The 25,136-nt window shown below is 41.4% G+C and overlaps 2 protein-coding genes across 2 annotated transcripts in view; both read left to right on the forward strand.

Moving 5' to 3' along the window:
- Positions 1 to 2,267, forward strand: part of VPS4B (vacuolar protein sorting 4 homolog B) — a 29,547-nt gene extending 27,280 nt beyond the window's left edge. The window contains exon 11 of the mRNA XM_081079111.1: positions 820 to 2,267. Coding sequence (XP_080935237.1) covers positions 820 to 921 — 102 coding nt within the window. The 3' untranslated portion in view covers positions 922 to 2,267. The remainder of the gene's footprint in view (positions 1 to 819) is intronic.
- A 12,332-nt stretch (positions 2,268 to 14,599) lies between these two features.
- KDSR (3-ketodihydrosphingosine reductase) overlaps positions 14,600 to 25,136 on the forward strand; it is a 36,516-nt gene continuing 25,979 nt past the window's right edge. The window contains exons 1-3 of the mRNA XM_081079112.1: positions 14,600 to 14,893; positions 19,284 to 19,373; positions 21,323 to 21,379. Coding sequence (XP_080935238.1) covers positions 14,786 to 14,893; positions 19,284 to 19,373; positions 21,323 to 21,379 — 255 coding nt within the window. The 5' untranslated portion in view covers positions 14,600 to 14,785. The remainder of the gene's footprint in view (positions 14,894 to 19,283; positions 19,374 to 21,322; positions 21,380 to 25,136) is intronic.

Genomic DNA, 25,136 nt, shown 5'->3' on the forward strand with positions numbered 1-25,136 from the left:
GATTGAAAGTTACATTTATTATGTTTATATTTTCTTATTGAGAACCACTCAATTAAAAAAATTTTCTGCTTCAGTTAATAGATTTTGAAAGAGCTTTATGTCAATGAATAGTAACTTTCAGAGAAACTTTTACATGATATGTAGACATAGATATATAGACATATGTGTACATATATGTATGTATGTATGTGTGAGTGTGTACACACACACATGTGTATTTGTTAATTAACCATAATGCTTACCTGAGAAGTTATTCAGAAACCCGTTTTTGTTTCAATTCTTGATTTGTTTGTTAAAAGTTTTGGTTCTTTTGACCATTTTTCCATAATTTTTACGATAGACATAGCCATAGCCTAGAACTTAATTTTTTAATGAATCCCTGATATTAGCATATTTTCTTATCAGTTTGATGAGTTGATTTTGATTAAATAGTGTTCTGTTTCACATAAGTGTGAGTGAAGGACTACATTCCTTTTGAATTGCACTTGGAAAACTGCTCTGTTGTTTAAGGAAGAAAACAGATAAGGCCAGAAAAGAGATCAGGGACGCATTTTGGAGGGTCTTGATCCTCAGGCTGAGAGGACTGACTACTTCTGATGGGTAATGAAGAGCCATTGAAGGTTGTGACCAAGATAGGGCAAGCAATTGAAAGTTTCTCTGCAGAGGAATAGCATGGTCAGAGCCATCCTTTAGAAGCATTAGAGTTCATTGGCAGTAGCTTATGGTAGACTGCAAATACTGAGACTTCACAAGTCAAAGTAATGATAATGCAATGATTGAATCCCTTACTAACACCCCTCCCCCTGTTTTCCCTCACAGTCGGACATGTTACGGTCACTATCTAGCACAAAACCCACAGTCAATGAACACGACTTATTGAAACTTAAGAAGTTTACAGAAGATTTTGGCCAAGAAGGCTAAACCAAAGACAACGAGGAAGACATTGACCGGGTGTGTTCTTTCTTTTGTCGCGTTTTTTGCCTTTCTTGGGTGTCATTCAGATTGTTTCCAGTAAAACACTTTTACCACAGGGAAATAGAGATCTTACTTCACTGTTCCTTTAAGTTTTATATGTACTTTTGCTCCATTACCAACTAAATGTTCCTATTAACAAAAATTATAAACTAATGAGTTGAGGAAATGCATGTAATATGAATGGCAAAAAAGAGAAATTGCCCAGTAAAAAGAGGATTAAAATTGATTGAGGTACAGATTTTTAAATTATCATGAATAGTGGTCTTTGTGAAGAGCATTTATCTTTTTTTTATTAAAATGAAATAGGGCTTCATATTTTGAAAAAATTCTTAAGCATCATTCTCATCAATGTAAATTTATTTACTTTATTAAAAATTAAAAATAATAGCGTCTTTACTCTCAGGGATGGGTAATAAAACAGCAAAGAGCACTATGATTGGACTTGAAAGGTTATGAATTGTGTTCTGGCCATGGCTCTTACTGATTTTTGAGAAGTTGACATTTTTCTTTGTGTAGATTTAAATAATTTGTTAAAGACAGCAAGCTTTTATATTTAACTAAATAACACCATTCACTGTGCAATCTCAAGAGAAAGACTTTCTAAATTAGGCATTGTCTTTATCTTGAAGGAGAAAATTGTCTATTTCAGTGTCTTTTTGTAGCAAGATTGACCAAAAACGATAGTGAATAAATATGTCCTTTTTAAATAACTGCCATGAAATACTGTAATGGGAACTTTTGCTAAAAGGAATGGTTTCCCTTTGGATTATGGGGAGTTTCTTATGTGTGATATGGAGGTATGCGTGTACATATATATATAATTTTTTTAAATATGGGACGGCAAGGGTCTTGTCTTTTACCTTTTTAAGTTCAGGGAACAGTTTGTCCTGGCTACACGTATGTTACCAGTGTAAAGCTTTAGAAATGAGCTGCAGTTTTAATAATAAAATACAAACGTGATTATGTTACTTTAATATCTTCAAATAAAAAATCTGAGAGTGTGTGTTACACACTTTAGCATCAACACTTAAGTTGTGCCTTGTACATTTGCATTGGCTATACATGCAAAGGATTATTAGGTTAGTTAGAATGAGGTAAATTCCCTAATTCTTATGAAGTTCTACTTTGCAAATACTATAGGATGACTTGCATTTTAAAGTATATTTGCACATTTACATATTTCTCTATATGGTTGCCTTTGGTTGTCTGTACAGATTATTTTTGTTGATATTAAATGGAAGTCATAGGCCTGAAACATGCTGTCGTTATGTGGAGTAAATTGATATAACCTACTATTGGCTATATTCTGTGTATGCTTCTTTATTTTGGGACCTTCTATATAGGAGAAAATACATCTACATTGATTAGATACAAAAAAAATTTTATTATTAAGGATGTATACATGAAAATCCTGTTCTTCAACAACTTTTATGTGAAAGTTGGGAATAAACTTGGCAGACCAGTGCCGAATTGTTTGTGGATGTCTTATAAGGTAATTTATATACTTTATTGGCATCAGAATTATACAGTATTGCTATTAATTATATCAGGAAAATTAACATAATTATATACCAGTTGAAATCCACAATTTTTTTGTGAATCTGGAATTTGATTTGAGGAAGGTTTTACTTAAATTGATCAAATACATGACAAAATAGTATGCAAGTGTGTGTTGGTGATAAGTGGATACTTTATCTCACTTAATTCTTATATGTGCTTTAAGAACTGTCTCAGTATCCATATTGCTGTAGCCATAACTCCATTTTCTACATTTTTTTTTTCGACAACTATTTCTGGAATCTGGTAATTTTAGACTTATTCTAGAATGGTAGAACGTAGACCATTCCCATGTGTTCTTTCTGGACAGATAAATATTCAGAGAAACCTGAATGTTCAAGCTCTCTTAGAAATTTTGGGTAGGTTTTCTGAGCCAACAAGTAAACCGTATTTGAGCATCTTTGTGAACCCTGGATGTTTAAGAATATTTTTTTATCAGCCCGAAAAATAGGGACCTTCATTATAAAGAATTTTAATAGAAAATTGACTTTCGAGTTCGCTGTCATCTACAGGCAGAAAAAATAGAATGAGTGTGTTTGATTATTAATGTGAAGTACCATTTAGCCACTTGGCACTGCATAGTTAAGAAATTGAGGCACACCTCTCCAGTAGTGTTGCCGTCAATGTTGGCTGAGACTTGCAGATGAAGCAACTGGAGTGCCCAGTATGGACTTGTTATCTCAACTTTATGAATTTTTAAAGATGCCACGTGCTTTCCTACCTTCGTATCTCATATATGCCATTCTGTTATTCTAATACAGCATCCTTTCTTCTTTACCAGTCTAAATCCCATTATTTCCATTAATATTTAGCTCAGATCCCAGATAATCTCTTCCAGGAAGAATTCCTAAACTCCCCCATCCTACCTTTGGACTTCTTTATCACTAAGCTGCTACTGTCTTAAGATTTTTCTCCTAGTTTCAAGTACATTCTCTTAATCTTGTTTAGCTCATTTAGATTGTAAGTTCTTCAAAGAGTTACATCTTCCCTTTCAATTAGCATATATTAGACAATATTTATTAGGCACTTAATAAAGGCTTGAAAAAATAAGGGAGTTACATAGCCTTATTTTAATCTACTTTCTGCATTGTCTGTGAGACTTTATCAAATAGATAATTTACACTGGCTTTCTTCCTGGTCTAGAGAAGTTGTGATAAGTTTCAATCTTGGTTGTTGGGAACTGAAATCAGAAGTGTGGCAGTGCAGCCCATATGGGCACTCAAAAACCCTCTTGTGAGTTCAGTGACCTCATGTTGGCTTGAAATCTGCCATGGTGGGGTATTTATACCACAGAGATCAGCAAGTTTCAGTTAACATGGTACTGTGCAAAGCAAGGACTGTCCGTAGTTTAAAATTGAAAAGTTTATATTATTTATTGCATTTACAAAAATAAAGGAGAAAAATTATATTATCTTTAAAGAGTCAAAAAGCATTTGATAAAATTCAATACTCATTTATGAATTTTTTAAAAACTTAACCAATTAGGAATAGAAGGGAGGTTCTTAATGTAAAGAACATCTACCAAAACAAAAATTATAGCAAACACCGTACTTAATTGTGAATTATTGAAAACTTTACTCCCTAGAGATGAGGAAGAAAACAAAGGTGCTTGCGCTCACCGCTCTTTTTCAACTTTGTACAAGAGATTCTAGCTAGTGCAAGAAAACTAAATAAAAAGTTTAGGGATTAAAAAGAAAGAAACAAAATTGTCATTCTCAGATGACATTGTGTATGTAGAAAATTGAAATTAATATAAACTTGGAAACAATCTGAATTTAACAAGATGACAGCACACAAGGTTAATAAATAAGTTATTGTATTCTGTATTGTAGTAACAATTAGAAATTGAAATTACAAAAACAATACCCATTACAATAGCATCAGAAAGCATCAAATACCTCAAAATAAATCTAAAAGATTTATGAGACCTCCACAGAGAAAACTATGAAACACTACTCAGCCAGCCCTAACCAATACCAGACAGAATATTAATATATCTGTTTCCTGTATAACAATCCACTCAAAATCACAGTGGCTTAAAACACCATTATGTCTCATGACTGCAATTTAGACAGCACCGTGGAGAGGACTTGGCTCTGCTCCACAGGGTGTTGGTAAGGGCAGGTTGATGAGAGGTGAAGAATCCAAGATGGCTTCCCTCACGTGTCTGGTACCTCCAGCTGGGCTGACTGGGCCTTTCTCCTTCATGTGGTTTCATCTCATCATTCAGTATTGCAGCCTGAGTTTCTTTACTTGGCAGCTTAATCTTAAGAGGGCAGAAAGAGAAAGTTCAAGGCTTCTTAAGGACTAGGCGCAGAAATAAGGAAATCCCACTTCCACCATATTGTATTGGTCAAACCAGGTTTCAAGGCCAGTCCAGATTCAAGGGATGAAAAATAGATTCTACCTCTTGATGGGAGGAGCAACATATGCAAACAGGAATGGGAGAAATTGTTGGTGATAATCTACCGACATTTCAAAGTGTCACTCCCAGATTACTTGCTCACTGCAGAGGGGAACATGATCTTTACAAAGAAGAGATACATTTATTACCTCCTTACCCAAGAAATCAAATTGAGCATCACTTACAGTGGACAGCCTGGCATTGCACCACTGGTGGGATACAGTACAAAATATACTTAGTGTCACTACCCAAAAGTGTAATCTGAATCAACGCGTAGACCTAAATGATAAATTACAGGAAATTCAGGTGAGAGAGAAATCAATAACATGAAGAACCAATCAGTCAAAATATAGGGCATCTACTAGACAATGGGCCTGGTCTCCAAAAAGTCAATGCCATTAAACAAAAATAAATACAAACACTGAGGGACTCCTCTAGATTAAAAGAAACTGAAGATACATAATCTAATAACCCAGTGCAATATGTGAACCTTAATTGGATCCTGATTTGAGAAAAATACAGCTGAAAAAAAACAATTTGGAGATAATCAAGGAAATACGAACTAGATAACTAGATATCAGATAATATGGAATCGTTATGAATTATCTTGGGTGTGGTAATGATATTGTGGTTTCATTGGTGTGAATTGTGCCCTTATCCTTAGACGATACATCCTGAAGTATGCACATACAGGGGTGAGGGAGGAAGTCCGGTGATGTCCACAACTTTGAAATTGTACAAACACACCTTTCAAACACACAAAAAGCAAATGTGACCTAAGTAAATAAAACTACAAGGATTAAGGATCATTTCTGGAGGAGGTGTAACATGGAGCCAATTGAAAAAACACGTAGTGGTGGAATCCATGACTGTGATCTTGATTTTTCCCAAGCACTTAACACAGACCCACAAATCATCTATGAATAAGGTCATAGAACTATCCTTGTTATATACAAGTGAACACCATTCTGGCTGTAATGGCGAGGCATTTGCATGTAGGTATTCTTGATATGGAAGTAGTGTATCTCGGAAAGTTGCTGGAACTCTTAAGACGTATATCCTGTTTTCCCAAAGACTTACATAAAATTGTCAGTGGAGTCTTAAAGAAATTATCTTTGTCCTGAGACATACGAGTACACTGCAACTAAGAACACAAAAGCGTTTTGACATTCTAGTGTGTGATGTCTTAGGCCATGGGTCATGTTAAAAATGGTATGGTGTGGGCACAGCACAGGCTGACCAGAATGGCGGTCTGCTGCCAACAGCTGTTAATCTCCAAGGAGATGTGTCTAGAATCTTGTGTGTGTGTGTGTGTGTGTGTGTGTGTGTGTGTCTAGAATCTTAATACCCTGTTTCCCTGAAAATAAGAACTCACCGGACAATCAGCTCTAATGCGTCTTTTGGAGCAAAAATTAATGTAAAAAATTTTTGGTACATTTTGTGAAAGTGGTACATTTTGTTATGTACATTTTACCACAATGAAAAAATAGCAAATGCTTGTTTCATAAAATTTTGAAAGAAAATAAAACGTTTAAAATGAGTAATAATTCTGTCCCTCAGAGAGACAGCTGTTTTTGACACTAGACTTTCCTCATGGTATCTTCTTGAGATGACCTCATAATACATGGCAGAATTAAGATATTATCTTTTCTCTGTATTTTCTCTTCCCCTGTTGTTTGAAGTGTACTTTTAAGTGTACAGTTAATTCAGCGGCATTGAGTATATTCACAATGCTGTAGAATCATCACCACTGTCCATTTCTAGAACTTTCATCTACCCAAACAAACTCTGCCCATTAATAAGTCCCCATTCTCCCCTCCCTCCAGCCCCTGGTAACCACTATTGTACTTCCTTTATCTATGAATTTGCCTGTTCTAAGTACCTCGTGTAAATGGAATCATAAGAGTATTGCCCTTTTGTATCTCGCTGTTTCACTTGGCACAATGTCCTCGCGGTTCACGCATGGTGAGGCATGTATCAGAACTTCATTTTTTTCAAGCTGAAGAATATTCCATTGTGTGTATATACCACATTTCGTTTATGCTAATGGACACTTACACTGTGTCCACCTTTTGGCTATTGTGAATAATGCTGCCAGTAACATTGGTGTACAAGGATCTGTTTGAGTTTCTGCTTTGAGTTCTTTAGGGTACATACTTAGGAGTGGAACTGCTGGGTCACGTGGTAATTCTGTGTTTAACTTTAGGGAACCACCAAATTGTTTTCCACAGTGACGGCACCATTTTACATTCCTACCAGCAAAACACATGGGTTCCCATTTCTCCACATCCTCACCAATGCTTGTTATTTCCCATTTTTGTTTTGTTTCTTTGTTTTTTATAATAGCCATCCTAATGGATGTGATGTATATTTGCCATCTTTAAAGTCGGAAAGAATGTTGTAATCACAGTATATAGACCAAGAGTGAGACGGTCGCCTGCTTTAGGGTGACGTCAGTGGGGACGTAACCCCATTACGAACTCTGCTATTTATTCAGGTAGTCACGTTACGACAGTCTTTACAACAATTTTGATATTTTTTCCATCGTGCATTATTTTTTGCATTTTTATTTTTTAAAAATATTGTCTGAAAATATTACTTAATTACTGAATTTTTTGGCCTCTGCTTAAACTTTGTGCCTGAGTCAAGTGCCTCAATCACTTCACCCTCGTCCTGCCGTGTTTCTAGATTGGAAGCACAGGTGGAGTTACAAGAAACGTGGCCAGACTTACTTGACTAGGGTTCTTTTTCGCTAAATTGATCAAATTAATAGCCCCACATATTTGACAGTACAGCTTTTGAGACATATTCCTGCTGGTGTTCAGGACAAGTCCAGTCAGTACTACTACAAGTAACAATAAAGAGTCATCATTTGGGATTTCCTAAATGATTCTTGACTTACACCAGAAGTAAGCTTTTTTGTAGTTGGGTCTAAAAATCTAACCAGGTTTATTTTACCTTTTCTTTTGTATAATTCAAATGCAGAGCATTGGAGGAAAATACAAATCACATCTAAGTTTCATAATACCTAAGAAGGGAAGTTGTCGAGATAAGGGTTGGGTGGTATGTGCTGTTATAAGTTACGTTCTTCAGAAGCCAACAAGATGTGGGGTTTGGGAGCCAAGATGGTTATTACAGATCAAGACCTATAAGCAGAACTGGGCAGAAGAGGAAGTTAAAATTAATATGGAGAGTTCCTGTATAATTTTCACAAGCTTCCCCTAAGGTTAACATCTTATGTAACCATGGTACAGTTATCAAACCAAGAAATTAATGTTGGCACGATACCATTAACCAAACTGCAACTTTGTTTTGATTTCACCAATTTTTCCACTAATGCCCTTTTTCTGTTCCAGGATCCCACATTGCATTTAGTTGTCATGTCTCCTCGTCTCCTCTAATCTGTGATGTTCCTTTAGACTTTGCTTGTTTCTCATGAACTTGACACTTCTGAAGAGTTTTGGCCAGCTGTTTTGTAGACTGTCCCTCAATTTAGGTTTGTCTGATGTCCTCCCTTAACTAGACTAAAGTTATGGATTTGGGAGAATATCACCTAGGTGATGTGCCTTACTTATCAAATCAGGGGGACATGATATCAACATGTCTTACTCTCAGTGATGTTAATTAACTTGGTCATGTGATTAAGATGATGTCTGGTGGGGTTTTCCACTGCAAAGTTACTGTTTTACCTTTCTACACACTGTTCTTTAGAAGCTAGTTACCAAGTCCAAGTCAGGCCTTGGGGAAAGGGGAAAGGAAATTACACCTTCTGGCGGGAGTGAATCAAAGAATTTGTGAGTATATGTTAAAATCGCACAGTATTTAATAAATATTTGGGAGAAGATCCACTGAGGCTATGCATTATCCTATTTTTCCTCAAATTTTTACCCACTCACTGTCATTCTTGCCTACAGCAGCAATTACTATTTGATGTTCTAATGGTGATTTTTCAATTTCCCTCACTCCTGTTATGTTTATTAGTTGGAATTCTTCTGTAAGATTTGCCCTTTCCCAGTTTCAAGACTATTTCTTTTTCTTTTTAACTTACGAGTTTTACATTATAAGCTAAACTATGGAAGTAAAAGTCTGTATTACGTGTATTTTTAATCCTAATTTATGAAATAACAGGAATTTAACTGGACTTTTTTGTTGTTTTTTTCTTGTAAAAGTAAACACAAACCACTATTCCTGAATGTGGTAAACAATACCTAAGAATGATGATGGAGTGATTATGAAGAAATAAACACCAAAATATTTGTAAGCATTTTATTTGAAATAAATTTGGTTTGTAGTCACAGCTGACAGTGAAGTGTTAAAACTGTAGTGTGTCATTATTAAGGAGATGTACTGACTAACGAAACCCTTACAAACTTAAGTGGAATTTGCAACAAACTATAAATAAATAAGTTTAAAACCAAAAGAACTTGAAGTTCTCACTTGAAGGAAGGCTAGATTATAAAGCCAGTGGATTCAGCTGTAAACATTAGGGCTTTACACATTTTTAAATACAATTGAACACCTTTTTGCTAAGACTAGAAACCCATAAGCTTTTGCTGAGACATCGGAGAAAGACTGAATCAGATGCTGACTGGAAATGTTAGGTGAATCTGCATTAAAGAAGGTAGCTGGAGGACCATTTTCCAATAAACCACAACTTGACATTCAGGAATTGAATACCAATTCATAGGACAAGTAAATCTAGCTAAGTCTTTTTATTGCAACTCCATGAATGCACAGATATTAGTAACAGGGCAATTCTTTTTAGTATATGTGCCATTTTAACATGATATGAAAGAAAAATTTATTATTTCCAGTTTCATTGCTGCCAAACACAATTAGCTCTGAGCTTTATGAAATTAGGAAGGATTCCTTTGTCAACAAATGTGCTTTGCTGTTTAAATTTGATGCAGGAAAGTGTTCTGTAGAGCACCTGCTCATCTGGACATCATGCTGCATAGTTACTTTGATAAGGAACACGTCCCAGAATGCAAATCAATGCATTGCTCCCTTCTTGCTATGAAAAGTAGACTTAGTGAATTTATTGGATTCCATAACACAAGTTAAATGTGAAATTATTTAATGGTGTGATGTCTTGTCAGCCAGGGCAGCCATAACAAAACGCCATAGACTGGCTTAAATACCAGAAGTTAATTTCTCACAGTTCTGGAGGCTGGGAGTCCAAGATCCAGGTGCCAGTAGATTCAGTTTCTGGTGAGGGCTCTGTTCCTGGCTTTCAGAAAATTGCCTTCTTACTGTGCCTTGACTTTGGACTTGTAGCCCCCAGAACTGTGAGAAATAAATTTCTATTGCTTATAAGCCCCCCAGTGTTAAGCTCCCCCTTGTGTTACAGCAGCCTGAACAAACTAAGATAATAGCCTTACTATTTTCCTCAAGAAGCACTTGTGGGAAAAACATTTCCTTAATTATTACATGTTCAATGGGTGAAATACAGATTAACTGGATATAAAGATTAGCTGGATATAAAACTTGGCTCAACATTCTTTCCTTGAGGATTTTATAGATGTGTCATTATTCTCTCATGTTGAATGTTATTGTGGAGAAATCTGCAACTAGCTTGATTTCCTTTTCAAACGAGTGACCTCAGACAGGTAGGTAGGTAGGTAGGTAGATAGATAAGATGTTTTTGTTTTGTTTTCTGCCTGACTGACCAAAGTCTTCATTCTTTTAATATCCAATGTTTTTTCTAACGGTTTGATAGTTTTACATTTAAGCCCATGGTTGCATCTATATTAGGGTTCTCCTGAGATACAGAACGAATAGAAGACGTATCACCTTACAGATGTTAGAGATACTCCCTAATGGGGACGGCAGTGCCCAGAAGAGTTTCATCATAAAATGGAACTGGTTTTGCAGGAACATGCTACCAGGAAATGCAAAGGATGAACTTATGTTCACAAGCAGAGTCTTTCCCTACTGCCGATTTTGGAACCACATGAGGAATTGCTGGACCTGTAGCCATTGGGCTACTTGGGCAGTATCCTATGACCACCCCCAAAAGAGCCGCTTGGTTTATGGATGTCCATTTCAAGGAGAACGGGCAGTGTCCTGTTGGAAGGCTGCTACTCTGACTGAACAAGGTAAAAACAAATCAGCTAACTTGGCTGAATTACATACTGTTCATCTCTGTGTTTGGGTTTCGAACCAGTGCTAATGGCCTGGCCATATGGTTAGGTAAAAGAACAATGGAAAACTGTGATGCCTATAGGGGGCACGGCTGTATGGAATCACTATGGAAATTCAAGAGGGTACATTAAAGTAGGGCGTGTCACCAGTCATCAGCACTTCTAGGATCAGAAGGTAATTGGCACCAGCAAGTGGATCTCCTGGTGTGTTCACTTGAGGTGGCCAGCTGGGTCCATGAAATGAGTGGATTAGGGGGCTGCAGCAACACAGAGATGGGATGAATGTAGACATAGTCCTCTTGTTCCCTGTGGGGCATGAAATACCAGTAAGAACTTTTCTCTTGGCCAACAAGAACGACAGAGGCTGCAGATGGCTATGGGGGCAGACTCTCCAAAGGGAAGGTCTGACACAGAGCTGGCACTGGATTGATGCTGGCAGCCCCGGAAGCCTACAAATGGACCTTGACAAGAATAGACTCACTCTAGACTGGGCTTTGCATGCCCAGCGATCGATGCAATGTTCAAAATACTCGAAAAGGGTTGAACCAAAAGATACTGCACCAATTTGGACCCCTGAGGTAATGTTTCTTCAGACCTAGAAGCACATTTTACAGCCCATAGGTCCAACAAGGGGCAAAGAGCGATCACATCAAATGGACGTAACATGTTGCACATCGTCCTCAGAGTAAAGGTCTAACAGAGATTTGAAACAGGAGAGGGGAAGAGAAAGGCCTAAAGGGCTGACTTACATGAATGTGCACTCACACTCAGCCTCAGGGACCAAGGAAGGGTCCCCACTAGGTAGATTCTTCCACTTTTCAGGGGGACCTGCACGAGAAGGGGTGGGGAGGATGCTAGTATGACTGTGTAGTTCTTCTCACAGGGGAAGATGGTGATGATGGCTATACTTGTTTTTTCTCCATATCACCTCAACTTTCTTCCTATGGGATGCAGTGATACGGTGTAACACTGTCACTGAGACGGCAGTGCCGCTCTTGATGGTCAAATTTATAGGGAAATTTCCGGGCCTCCTATCCCTTCAGTGTGGACTGCCTCCTCCGTGTTAGACATCTGTCTGTTTTGCTGTAGTAGAGCTGTGGGCAAAGGCCGGCCAGGTGGTGGCCTGTGCAGTCAAGAATTTGGCCTTACCCAAAGAGAAGGTCTTACCTTTGTCTTTGGCTTCTGGGACATAAACTATGTCATTCCTGATAGAAGTGTCTTTATATAGATGAGGGCTGGCCAAACTGGATTTTAAGGTGGGGGCTGGCCAGGCCAGAAAGATCAGCCGTGTGACTTAGATGGAAGCTTTGTGTCACGCCTTCTCAGTTGACCTGGAGACTTGAGTTCAGCCACATGGGCATCCTATCAGTCAGTCATGCCGCCGTAATGAAGCCCAATGAAAAACTCTGGACACCAAATGAACTTCTGGCTGGCAGTACTCCATGCGTAGTGTCTCAACCAGTGCTGAGAGGTTCACACATCCTGACTGCATGGGAGATGACAACAGAAGCTTTGCATTTGGAGCCCTCCAGACTTTTCCAGTGCATTTCTTCCCTTAGCTGACTGTCTTAAACTATAACCATGAGTATAGTGTAACAGCTCTCAGGGAGTTCTGTGAGTCCTTCTACCTAGAGAATTATCAAAAGTGAAGGTGGTTTGGGAACCCCAAATTTGCAATTGGTGTCAATTCTCAGGGACTATGTCCTCAAACCTCACAATTTGGCTAACTCTGGGCAATAAAAGAAAAACTCAGATCAGTTCCTTTGCTCCTGAGCTTAGTGTTTCTAAAAACAAACAGGACAAGCAAGCAAACAAAAATATGTGCCTTATGCAAGTCAAAATCACAATGAAATATCATTTTGCACCCACTAGGAAGGCTGTAATTAAAAAGCCATGATAAGTGTTGGTAAGGTTGTGGAGAAATTGGAATTCACATACACTTAGGAATGTAAAATGGTGCAGCTACTTTGGAAAAGAGTCACGCAGTTCTGGTGAAACAATTACCATAAGATTGTCTACACAGGAATGTCCAAATCTATAGACAATTTTTATAAAAATTTATTTGAGCCAAACTGGATTTACCTGGAAGCAAGATCTCAGCACACTGAGTAAATGCTTCCAAGAAATGACCCTTTGCAGCTTCTTTTATATGTTTGGAAAGAAGGAAGATTACATGAAGGTGACAGAAGTCAAGTCTGGGATCAGATGACCGGATAGTTCATATTATGTGCTCTCTTGAGGGTGGTCACACTTGAGAAGGAAGAGTCTGAAAAGAGGCATTTTAAAGGTCTGTTAACCTAGATGCACAAGAACCATGGACAGGGTTTGCTTAAGGCAAAGGTAAGACTTTCACTAAAGAAGTTACATGCCTGAGGCGTGACTACCCTCCATTAACTACCTGCCCAGTTAGGATTAATGACCAAATCACCCTATGAGGTTACTTTCCGTAGAACTCCTTTTTTGCCTACAGATCCAGCAATTCTCCTAGGTATACCCCCAAGAAAAATGAAAACATACTTCTGTAGGTGAACATTCACAGCAAGCAGCATTATTCATAATAGCCCCAAAGTGGAGTCGACCTAAATGTCCATCAACTGATGACTGGATAAATGGCAGGTATATCCACACAATGGAATGTAATTTGGTGATAAAAAGAATAAAGTAGTGATCCATTGCACAAAGTGGTGAAGCTGGAAAACATGCTAAGTGGAAGATGCCAGGGACAACAGGCTAATAATGTATGATTCTATTATATGAAATGCCCAGAGTAAGCATATATAGAGACACAGAAAGATTGGTGATTGCCGAGCGCTGGGCTGGGTTTGGGAGGAAATGGGGAGCGACTGCTAATGGATACAGAAATTGGGGGTGGGGTGGGGGAGGGTCTAACGGAAGGTTCTAAACTCGATTGTGGTCAGGTTGCACAACTCTATACTAAAACTCATTTATTATGCACGTTAGGGATGTGAATTCGATCTCAAGCTTATTTTTTTAAAACCCCACCTTGGTAAAAAAGAAAGAAAGAAAAGATGCACTCTGAGCTCAACGAAATTGAATTACCTGAGTGATTTTTAAAAGGCCATGTCAGGTTTTCCCGGTCCTCTGAAAAGCGACAGGGGGCTGTGACCATTTTCTAAGCTCGCCAAGAAACTGAAATGGAGGCGGGTACGTATTTCAGAGCTTGATCCCAGGGCTTCCAGGCCTCAGTCGGATCCGCGCCCGGAACGCTCGGGAACGCTTCCAGACACGCCGGTGGCAGGGCTCGGCGACACTCGGCGACACTCGGCGACAGGGCGGAACCGCAGGAGCCGAGCGGGTCCGCCCACCCCAACCCCAGCGCGTTCGGGAAGGTGCGGAAACCAGCTCTCCGCGGTCCTAAGAAGCACGGCGACCCACACCCGCGGTGTCACCGCACCCTCGCACAGGCGCTGCGGGGGGCGCTGGGCGCCGCTCCCCGCGCAGGGAGGCTGCGAGGCCGCGCGCGGACGCCAGGGGGCCGCGGGCCGCGGGCGTGGAGGCACCGCCCCGCCGCCCTTGCGCCCCAGGCCGGCTCCTCCTCTTCCCCTCCGCCGCGGGCCCGGGGGCCGGACCCAAACACTGGCTCCTGCCGCGCGCCGCCGCGCGTGACCGCCCGCGCCGCACGGCCCCGCGCGCTGAGCCTGCGCCGCCCCGGCCCCCGGTGGTCGGGCCCAGGCCCCGCGGAGCGATGCTGCTGCTGGTGGCCACCTTCTTCATGGCGTTCGTGCTGCTGCTTTACATGCTGTCTCCGCTCATCAGCCCCAAGCCGCTCGCGCTGCCCGGCGCGCATGTGGTGGTGAGTGGTCTGTGGCTGCGCCGCCCTCCCGGCCCGCCCGCTGCCCCGAGCCTGCCCCCTGGCGCGCCGGGCCGCCGCCCGCCTTTTCTGCACACGGGGGGTCACCTGCGGCGGTCCCTACCCGCACTGTCCCTGCGGAGGGTCTGGGACCCGCGCTCCCCTGCATCTGGCTCCTCCCGGGCCCGGGAAGCGGGCGGCGGCGGGGCGCGGCGCGCCAGGGGCTCGGCTGCCGCTCGTGAGCCCCCGGGGCGTCCCCGGGACGTGGCTGCAGTGGTCCTCAGTTTTCCCGAGGAGGCAGCCGAGCAGCAGAGAGGCTGGGAAACTTTGCCGAGGACCCCGCGCGGGGTGATGCCCGCCGGGCCGCGAGGAGGCGGGCGGCAGGGAAGGGAGCCCGGCCCTGGGAGACGGCCTGTGCGAGGGGCAGAGGGAGCAGTGGCCGAGGGAGTCTCGGAAGTGACTCACGTGGGGGAGACGGGTCCGAACCCAGTGGGCCGGCGGTCCTGGCGCGCTTCTGTCCGGTCTACACTGCACGTGTGTCGGAGCTCAGCCCTCGGCCCCCCCCGGGGTCGGCTGCTCGGTGTTTCCGTGCCATTCTCTGCCGTCGTCCGAGTCAGAGGGACGAGCCACACAACCTGGCTGGCGCTTCGGGGATGAGGGGGATGTGCGTGGGTTTGGTTTGTTTCTTACCGGAAGCTCATGTCTTCAGAGATCCCTTTTCTACAGGTGTGGCACCTCTCTTAATCTGAGCGAGAATGCCTCCTTCCCTGCGCCCAGCACTTCACCCTTTGCGGTGGCTTTCTCATCCGTTTTCTTGTTTGGAGCTCCCCACCCCGGTGCACACGGAGGGGTGAGATGATGATTAAGGAGAGTCAGTGAGTTGCTAAGCTGGCAGCACAAATCCTTCTGGTGCCCAAGGTGACATTCTCGAGCCTCTGCTGAGATACGTGTCTCCGCACTGCACTGTGATACGATAGGATGGTCATTTCTTTTAGTGTGCTTGAAATCTGCACAAGAGTTTGTGACTGAGAAAAGGTCTTTCCTTTAATTTGTAAAACTGTCAGTAAACTTCCAACTCCTGTTATTCCTGATGTGGAAGGTAGATGAGGAGGGGAGCGTAAATTCAGAGAGGGATGATGGGAGACAGAGGAGAGAGAGAGAGAGAGAGAGAGAGAGAGAGAGAGAGAGAGAGAGAGAGAGAGAGAGAGAGAGAGAGAGAGAGAGAGAGGGCAAAAGTCTATAATCATGCTAAATCCTGACGGTGTTATATCCACCAGAGAACTTCTGCCACAAAAGCATGGCTTTAAAAATTGGATTCTTTCAGAACTATGTTTGCAGAGCACAACTTGGAAAAAGGTAGAGCTAAAAGCAGTGATGAAAATTTTGAGTCAGTGTTCACAGGAGAGTTTCCCTTAACCTGACTCTAGTCCTTCCAGACCCATCATGATGCAGGTCATAGGTAGGTACGATGATAAGCAAGTCCTGTTGGGATAGACCAGGAAGAATTTCTTATTTTCACCATCCAGCTTTAATCTGTCATTATAAATGACGTGAGGGTGACATGAATAATTCACGTGATGTCACCATCTGTCTTTTTTAATGTCATAAGAAGAGTGAAAGTGTAATTATTTTTCTTAAGATTTGTTAGGACTAGACCAGGTGGTGGTAGGAGAGGGAGCTAACGTTTAGAACTTCCACTGATACGGAAGTGAACAGACTAGCTCAGAACTGTTTATGGTGTCATTTTTAGACCAATTCTTATATACTAATGTTATCTTCTTAATTACAGTGGTAAAACTGCAGATGTCTTACAAAACGTATTTATTTAAATCAGCTGGTTTTTAAAAAGCTGTTTAATTGACTTGAGTACTGGAAAATCAAGTTCTCCCTTTTTTGGAGATGGCTGGGAACAGGTCTCCTTGCAGCAAACCACCCTTCTCTTGCCCTCAATAAGAGGCGAATGTGTGATTAAGGATTTAAACTACATTTGCAATGAACAGTAAGAGGGAGTGATAGAGAAAGGCATTACACTGTTATCTTTAGTGTCCCACATCTGGACTCAATTTACCAACTGTCAGGCAACTCAATATTTACCATTTTTCTCAGCTATTATACAAAACTCTTATATTTTCTTATGATATTCAGAGTAATTGCCTAGAATTGGCTTATGTGTATTTTTAGATGCCTTTTAAAAATTAACTGACTTGACTGGAAGGTTAGTTTCCCACGAACCATGATCCATGATTCTTGTTCTCAGAGAATAATCTTGTAAGTGACCAGGGTCGAACAGCTAGCTCACCTGGCATAGTCTAGGAAAAGGACAGCAGTGATAACAATAGCTAATATCTAGGTAGCACTTTATAGCATATACATTTTCTCAATAACCTCATAACTTCAACTTCCATTAAGTCATTGAATAACAAATAGGGAATTTTTACTTACAAGTTTTCTTGTATCTTTCAGAGAAATGTCACCATATACCATTTTGCAAATTAATGTAGGCAAGTGTTTATTTAGCAACTCCTTTTAGAAGGCACTGTGCTAAGAATGAGAGACATATATTGGAGTTGGTACTCATCCTCAAGGAACTTACAGTGTGGCAAAAGAGTTAAGACATGTACATACGTAACTGTGCACAGGGTGGAAAGTGACAGGTAAAGAATGGGCCTGCGTGACAGAGTCAGGAAAAGCTTCTTGGAATAGGGGACATTGGAACTAGCTTCTGCAAAATAGGTAGATGTTGGGTGGAGGGACATTTAGGCCGCAGAAAGAACATCATAAAACAGCCATGACATTTTTAGGGGTCCTGATAATTGCTATGGAATTGGAATGTCTGGTGCAAATTAATAAAGCAAAGCCACCCATGAATTATCTCAATAGCCAACTTTCACCTAGGCAACAGGTATGTTTTTACCGTAACCTTCTGTAGGTAATTGGTTAATGATCCTCTAAAGAAATCTCAACGGTGGAAAGATGAGGCTAAGGAGAAGAAGGAGATGTAGAGGAGTCACGTGGGGGTCAGAACATTGTAGGACGATGCTTCATGAGGGTTTTAAAACGGGCTGGGGTCGGATGTGTGCCTTACAGCACGATTAATAGGTAACACTAAAATATTCGAAATAATCTAAATGTCTGACTACAGGGACATGGTTAACTGAGTTTTGATAGAGCTACTTAATGCAATATTGTGAAGCTTTTTAGTTTTTTGACATAGGACATTACGACACAATTATTTTTTAGGTAGGATACAGTACCCTGTAAAGACAGATGTGTCTCTGACACCTTCCTTCCCCTTCACCTGACCCACGTTACATAACTTGCATAGGGAAAATGACTAGAAAGATGATGTTGCATTTGTCTAATTACGTTAAATCCTTCCAACATGCCAGGCACTGTGCTAAGTGCTAGGAATATAGTGGGGGAGCAAAAATAATGTTGTTATTTTTAATGGAGCTTTTGGGGCGGTGATAGGAGAGATGGTTATGAATTAAGTAGTCACGCAGATAAATCCCTAGCTGATTCTGTGCGTGTATAAACGAAAGGAAAAAAGGACGCAGTGCTGAAAAGTGGGTGAAGGTCAGGGCGCAGCAGTGAGTGAAGGCTTTCCTGAGGCAGTGATGTTTGAGCTGAGATTTGATGGGTGAGGAAGTGCCAGCTAGATGAAAGCGGGGAGGAGAGCATTCCTGGCAGGGGAGGGGAATGTGCAGAGGCCCACTTGGTGGTTGGAGAGAGTATGTGACTAGAAAGACAGCCAGTATGGCTGAGCTGTAGATGGCGAGGGGCAGAATCGTGCATGAAGAAAAGCTGCACTTTTCAGGATTTCCATGTGACCATAGAATACTTTATAATAAGCGGCCATTTAGAATATCAGAAGATAATGTGCCTCCTTTTTCATCTCTTGTAGAGCTAGTCATGCATGGGAGGTTTGCAGAAAGGAAATACGATTCTGTTGGATTTGGGCTCAAAGGCAGACAGATGTATTCTTTTTTTTTTAAATTAAATTTATTAGGGTGACAATGGTTAGTAAAATTATATAGGTTTCAAGTGTACACTTCTGGAATAGATCATCTATACATCACATTGTGTATTCACCACCCAGATGAATGTACTCTATTAGCTAGATTAATACGGCACTTGCCCTCCAATAAATTCAGAAAAAGATTATCGGTCTTATCAGTCCATAGTTCAGTACTGGGGACGCTGGAAGTGGCCCCCACAGTGCAGTTTGACGTTTGTGCGTGTCCCATTCATCAAGTCTGGGATGGAGAAGCTACAAGAACTAAAAATCTAGTTCTTATAGATTGGTTTTTAGGGCCCGTCATAATTATTTTCAGTAAATGTCCCACACAAGGGAAATGCCAAGTACTAAGTTTTTTGTCTTTTTTTCTTTTAGGTCACGGGAGGTTCCAGTGGCATCGGAAAGTGTATTGCAATCGAGTGCTACAAACAAGGAGCGTTCATAACTCTGGTTGCACGAAATGAGGTAAGTGTTCTAGATCCATCATTACTAACCTTCTCATTCAACCTTAAATTAGTCAGAGAGGCTGCCTGGGCGTCCTGCTGTCGACACCCGCACCGGAAATCGCTCCCATCTCTGGTTTGAGGTGCCATTCCTGAACCACTGCTCATTTCAGGGCAAAGACTTCTTTGCTGAAGTCAGGTCAGCTCCACAAATGTTTATTTAGTGCCAGCAACTATTAGGCAACACCACAGAGGCTGCAGAACTTGAGACGGCAGAGGCCAACACAAACTCAGGCCACAGGAAGCCCTGGAGAGCCCTCCGCCCACCGGAGGTGCTGGCTTGTGAGCGATTTCCTGAAGGATGTGTCCACGTCTCTCTCTAATTTGCTTATGACATGATACACATCTCTGGGCAAACCCAGACCCCACAGAGTCTCACTGTTCCCCAGCAGTTTAGCAAAACATGTGTTTTGCTCAGTCAAGTTGACACAGGCGTGTTTTTTGTTTCATTCCGGGCCTGTTATTCTTGCCCGAGTTGCTTCCCTGGCCCAGAGCGGTGAAACCATTCCCATGAACAGTCGCAGAATCCTCTTGCTTCCTGGGGTTGGGGGAGGTGATGAGGCCTGTGTCGTCCGCTGCTGTTGTTCTCTGCCTGGCATAGTTTGCTCATAGCAGGCGCTCAAAGCATAGTTCTAGAAGGGAGATAGGAAGTGGGGCTGATGTTGGGAATGGGAACGCCAGCCCCGCACCGGTGCTTGGGGGGCTCGGGTTCCTCTGTACAAAAGAGGGGCAGTGGTACAGTGACTGCCCAGGTAGGGGTGCACAGAAAAACAGAGCCAGGGAGAACGGCAGGCCATGGAGAGCTCAGGGGGAATGTTCAAATAATAACAGGCCTGGATGTCCGTAATTTCTTTTTAAAATCAAGAAAAGCAGAATTAACGACCTTTTATTTATATCCTGACTTCTGTCACAGTGAGTTTGCCTTGGCATTGACGCCACCTTACAAGAATGGAAACACAACTTTAATAAAATGGCATTTTGTGAGATTTAAACCACGCCGATATTTGCCACGAGACAGGTGAAAAAGGAAGCAGGGGGTGCCCTGTGTTTCCTTGCTTGGCTGGAGGTGAATGAGCAGGCGTGCCTTCTGGCATCGAGAAATCCTTTTTTTCTAATGTGATTCTTTATTGTGATTTTGGCAAAGTCAAGTTGTGTATAGCTTTATTGATAGAACAATGTTATTTTGTTATAGACACATTTATGTTTAGAAAACCTATGTGTCTTTCTGAAGGATTGCCTCTCCTTTTTTATTTCTCCTTGCTGTTGGCATGTAGTTAATTTACATCTTTCATAGCCAATTAAGACACTGTAAACCAGTATTGGCCTTCTTGAAAATGAGTGAAACAAGCAAAATTGAGACCTTAGAAAAATTACTCAGTTTCATGGGTACCTTTGATTGTCTTATGAGCATTTTTGAGAGGAGCCAGGCATAGATTCACCTGGTCCACCTGAAAAGTGTTTTTTACTGTAGATGCTTTCGTAGTAGAGGAGGAAAATATTGGAGCATCTCTTACGAAAGCACTCTTGACATGGAAGCACGGGTACCCTTAGGTTGGGGAAGCATTGCATATCCATAAGGTTCTTCTTCAGATCAAAACGCTGATTAGAATTAATAGGGTAACCATCAGCAATTAATACTGTTAATCGGATTTTGAAGTTCACTTATTTTTCTATTATCTTTCTACGCAGTGAATTTAAAAATGTGCTATCACTTAGCCCTATTACCATACTCGACACCTTCTTTCTTTCGTAAACTGTGGCCTGTTGCTGTGCAACATAGATGCTGTCTTGGGTGTTTTCTTGAATTTCATAAATACTTAATATGAATAATAATTGCTTTTTCTCTCCTTTTGAATGAACAAGCAGGCAAATAGACAATCACCAGAACTAATTGTTCTCTCTTTCTTTCAGGACAGGCTCCTGCAGGCAAAGAAAGAAATTGAAAAGCACTCGATTAATGATAAGCAGGTAAAAATCACTGTGTTCTTGATGCATTTTCTGTACAAATCAATACAGTTGTATGAGGGAAATAGTTCATTGAAAGATGTAGGATTTTCCAGATTAAGAATACGTATTAGGGGAAGGGGGTCTGTAGAAGAGGGTAAACGGGACCTAATATACGGTGACAGAAAGAGAACTGACTCTGGGTGGTGAACACACAATGGGAGATATGGATAATGTACTGCAGAATTGTACACCTGAAATCTATGTAACTTTACTGACCATTGTCACCCCAATCAACTTTCATTAAAAAATACGTATTAGACTGTTTTTGAAAAGGTAAAATAGTTTGAATTGTCTAGAATTTCAGATTCTTATTAAAAATGTATAGACTCTGACACACACACACACACACACACACACATAATCAAATAACAGTGCTTTACCAGAAAGTGATTTTATTTCAATTATTTATTTAAATCAACTTTATATAAACACTTAAGGGGAAAGGGACATTTAAAAAATTTTTTTGGTTATGGAATTGTCTGATGAATAAAATGGTATGTGTCTGTATATAGTATATATTTCAGTATAAAACATAATAACAAATCGGTAACCACGTGCTTATCACCCACCCAGCTTAAGTAATGGAATTTACCGAGGCCCTGAATCCCACGTTAGCTTCACCCTTGTGTGTGATTCCTACAGAGAACCCCCAACCTGATTTTTGCGTTGATCCTTCCTTTGCTTTTCTTTATAATTTGATCATAAATGTATGTGACCCTAAATAGTACATTGTTTACTTCTGCATCATTTTTTTGGGACAGCTTTCTTGAGCTATAATTCACCTAGTGTACACTTTGCTGATCTGACGTGTACCATTCATTGGTTTTTAGTACATCCATAGTTGCACAACCGTCACCAGAACCAATCTTAGAGCGGTTCCCTCAACCCATAGGGAAGGTCCAGACCCATTAATAGTCACTTCCCATTTCCTCCCCACCCCCTCCCAGCCCTAGGCAATCACTAGCCTACTTTCTCTCTCTCTAGATTTGTATGACATCATTCTTTACGGATTCTGGTGCTGCTCGATTTCTTCACCTGATACAATTTTTAAAATTCCTCTATGTTGCTGCATAGAGTGATAGTTTCCTCATTTTTTTTTTTACTGCCGTATAGTCTTCTCTTATATGGAGAGACTACCTTTTGTACATCAGTTTTACTGATGGTGGGTATTTAGGTTGTTTCCAGTTTTTTGGTTAGTTTGTTTTGTGTCTTGCTATTACTAAAGTCTGTCTCTTTGCGCACATATACAAAACTGGAATCTACCTAGGAATGGAACTGCTGAGTTGAGCGTATGTGTACCTTCGACTTCACCAAAGTGGTTACCCTCCCACTGGTGGTTAGTGCCTCCTATTGCCACACACCTTGTTAACACTTAGTATTGGCTGGCTTTCCAATTTTGGCCTTTCTGGTGGGTTTTAAATAGTATTTCATTGTAGTTTTAATTGCCTCTTTTTCCTTCCAGAAGATAGTAGAGATCTTTTCATGTCAATAAAAATAAATCCATCTCATCTTTTTAAACTGCTGTGGCATAGTATTGGGTACCCCAGAATTTATTTAATCAGTCTCCTATGGTTGGGCTGTTTGCTTTTTTTTTTTTTTTCTATTGCATTCTATGCTGCAGATAGAAATCCTCATCCTCAGCTCCTATGCACATATGTGAGTTTTTCTCTAGTACTGTGACCTCTGCCTGTACCCTTTTTTCTTGCAAAGAAAACATTGCAAAGCTGCCAGCGCAGCAAATTTCCCCATATTTTCCCATATTCGTGTCATTCTCATAGGGAAGGAAGTCTCATCTAAAACCGTAAGGCTTGAATGCTTATGGCTGAAGGCCAGTCTTGCCTGCCACCAGCACCATCTCTCTGCTTTGGACTTCCTCATCACTCCTGCCCCCTCCTCGTCTATCAGAAGGCTAAAGATCATATAGAAAGTTCTGACTTCCACAGGGGAGGGGAAGATATCAGGGCTGGGGTGGGCAATATGGCGCTTGATCCTTCTGTTGGGCCCAGAACGGGCTTGTCAACAAGCAGTGCCCTGTGGACACTTTATTCCTGGTAATTTGTTAACACTGTTTTTTGAAATTCCACTCATCTATGGTATAGGTTTTATTTACAGTAAATGATCTAAGGCTGTATAAAAAGGCATGTTTAAAAATTAATCCTATGATTCCTATTCCCACTTTTAAAAAATGTTTTCTACGTGGTGATACAGGGATAAAATCCAAGGGCGACCCCTCAAGTCTGGATTATTTCAGGTTACATTTGCGAAGGCGGTGGTTTCCTTTTCTTAAGAACTTAGGTCGTTTGGACAGGGTTCCTTGTATTAAGTAAAACTTCCTGCCCACAAATCCTGTGGCCATTGTTCTCTTTTTATTCCCCTCTGGCCTCCCTGGTCGTAGCTTCATTTCTCACATCGTGACTTTTTCGAGCTGGTAGGGATGTCAGTCATCACTAGCTTCTGACGCCCTGGCAGTACTGGCCGCCGCAGCCTTCTCAAGTCCTGCTCAGCTAGTTCACAAAGGGACACGATTGGAACCCAGGCTTTGCAAGAGCCATGTGCTTGTGCGCTCTTTCCTGCACGCCCACTGCCTCGTACCCACAAGTGCACGTGGATCCACAACGTTCATGTACTTACGTGCCCCACGACACGCTGGTTCTGCCTGCCCCTGACTGTCAGTCTCACCACGGCAGGATTCCTAGGACTGAGAAATCAGGGACACCTTCCTGCTTCTCTCAGCGCCCTCCCTGGGAACGTAGAACATACCTAGGTCAAGAGTCTAACTGCTTCAAAAACATCACCCACAAAAAGAAAAGTAAACAGGAGCTCATTGTCCCTATTAGGATTCGGAACTTCAGTTTCATATATTTCTATCGAAGTAAGCACCCATATATGTGTTTTTCCCCTTTTCTCCTCCCTTCCTTTTCCAAGACTGAATGGACTTGTTTTCCATGGTAAGCACAGGCTGAACCCTCCTGCCGTTGCTCTGCAGCGCACCCCTGAGCACCGCCAGGTTTGTGCTGGGTGGGCTCTGGGGTTCAGCTCGGTGACCCCTCATCTAAAGGGTCTGTTGAGTGGCGGGTCAGTCCAGAGTCCAGGGATCGCAAGCAAACCTCAGAGTGAACCAAACATGACTAGGCTCCCAGCTCAGCTCCCGCAGGCCCAAATTGACCCTTGGTCCTTGGCAGATAATGCCCGTGGCTCAGCCGCTCAGCAGGGGCCAACCTGAGGTCTTCTGCAAGTAGATATTGTTTGCTTATCTCTTTATTCCACCTACTGACACTGAATCCCAGTACAGCAGTCATAGCTATGATATTGTTCCAAGGGGAATAGTTTTTTAAACCTGTGTGTTAGATTTGTTATTATTCTTTTTAACAACTTAAGATAGTCACAACCTGAGATAATTTATGTACAATTTATATATTCTTTATATAACTTAAGTATTCTTTTAAACAACTTGAGATAGAATTTGTATGCAATAAACTGCACCCATTTAAAGAGTGTTACGGTTCAGTGGCTTTTGACAGATGTGTACACATGTGATACCACCACCGACATCCACAGAGAACATGCCATCGGCCCCAGGGTTTGCCCTGCCCCCTGCAGTTCCTCCCTCCCTCCATTCCTGGCTATAGGGGATCACTGACCTGCTTTCTGTCACGATAGATTGGTGGCATTTCAAGAGGAGCATTTTACATTTTTTTCTATTTCCAGCTTTATTGAG

This window comes from Rhinolophus hipposideros, assembly GCF_964194185.1.
Source record: "Rhinolophus hipposideros genome assembly, chromosome: 17".
Classification (NCBI taxonomy): Eukaryota; Metazoa; Chordata; class Mammalia; order Chiroptera; family Rhinolophidae; genus Rhinolophus; species Rhinolophus hipposideros.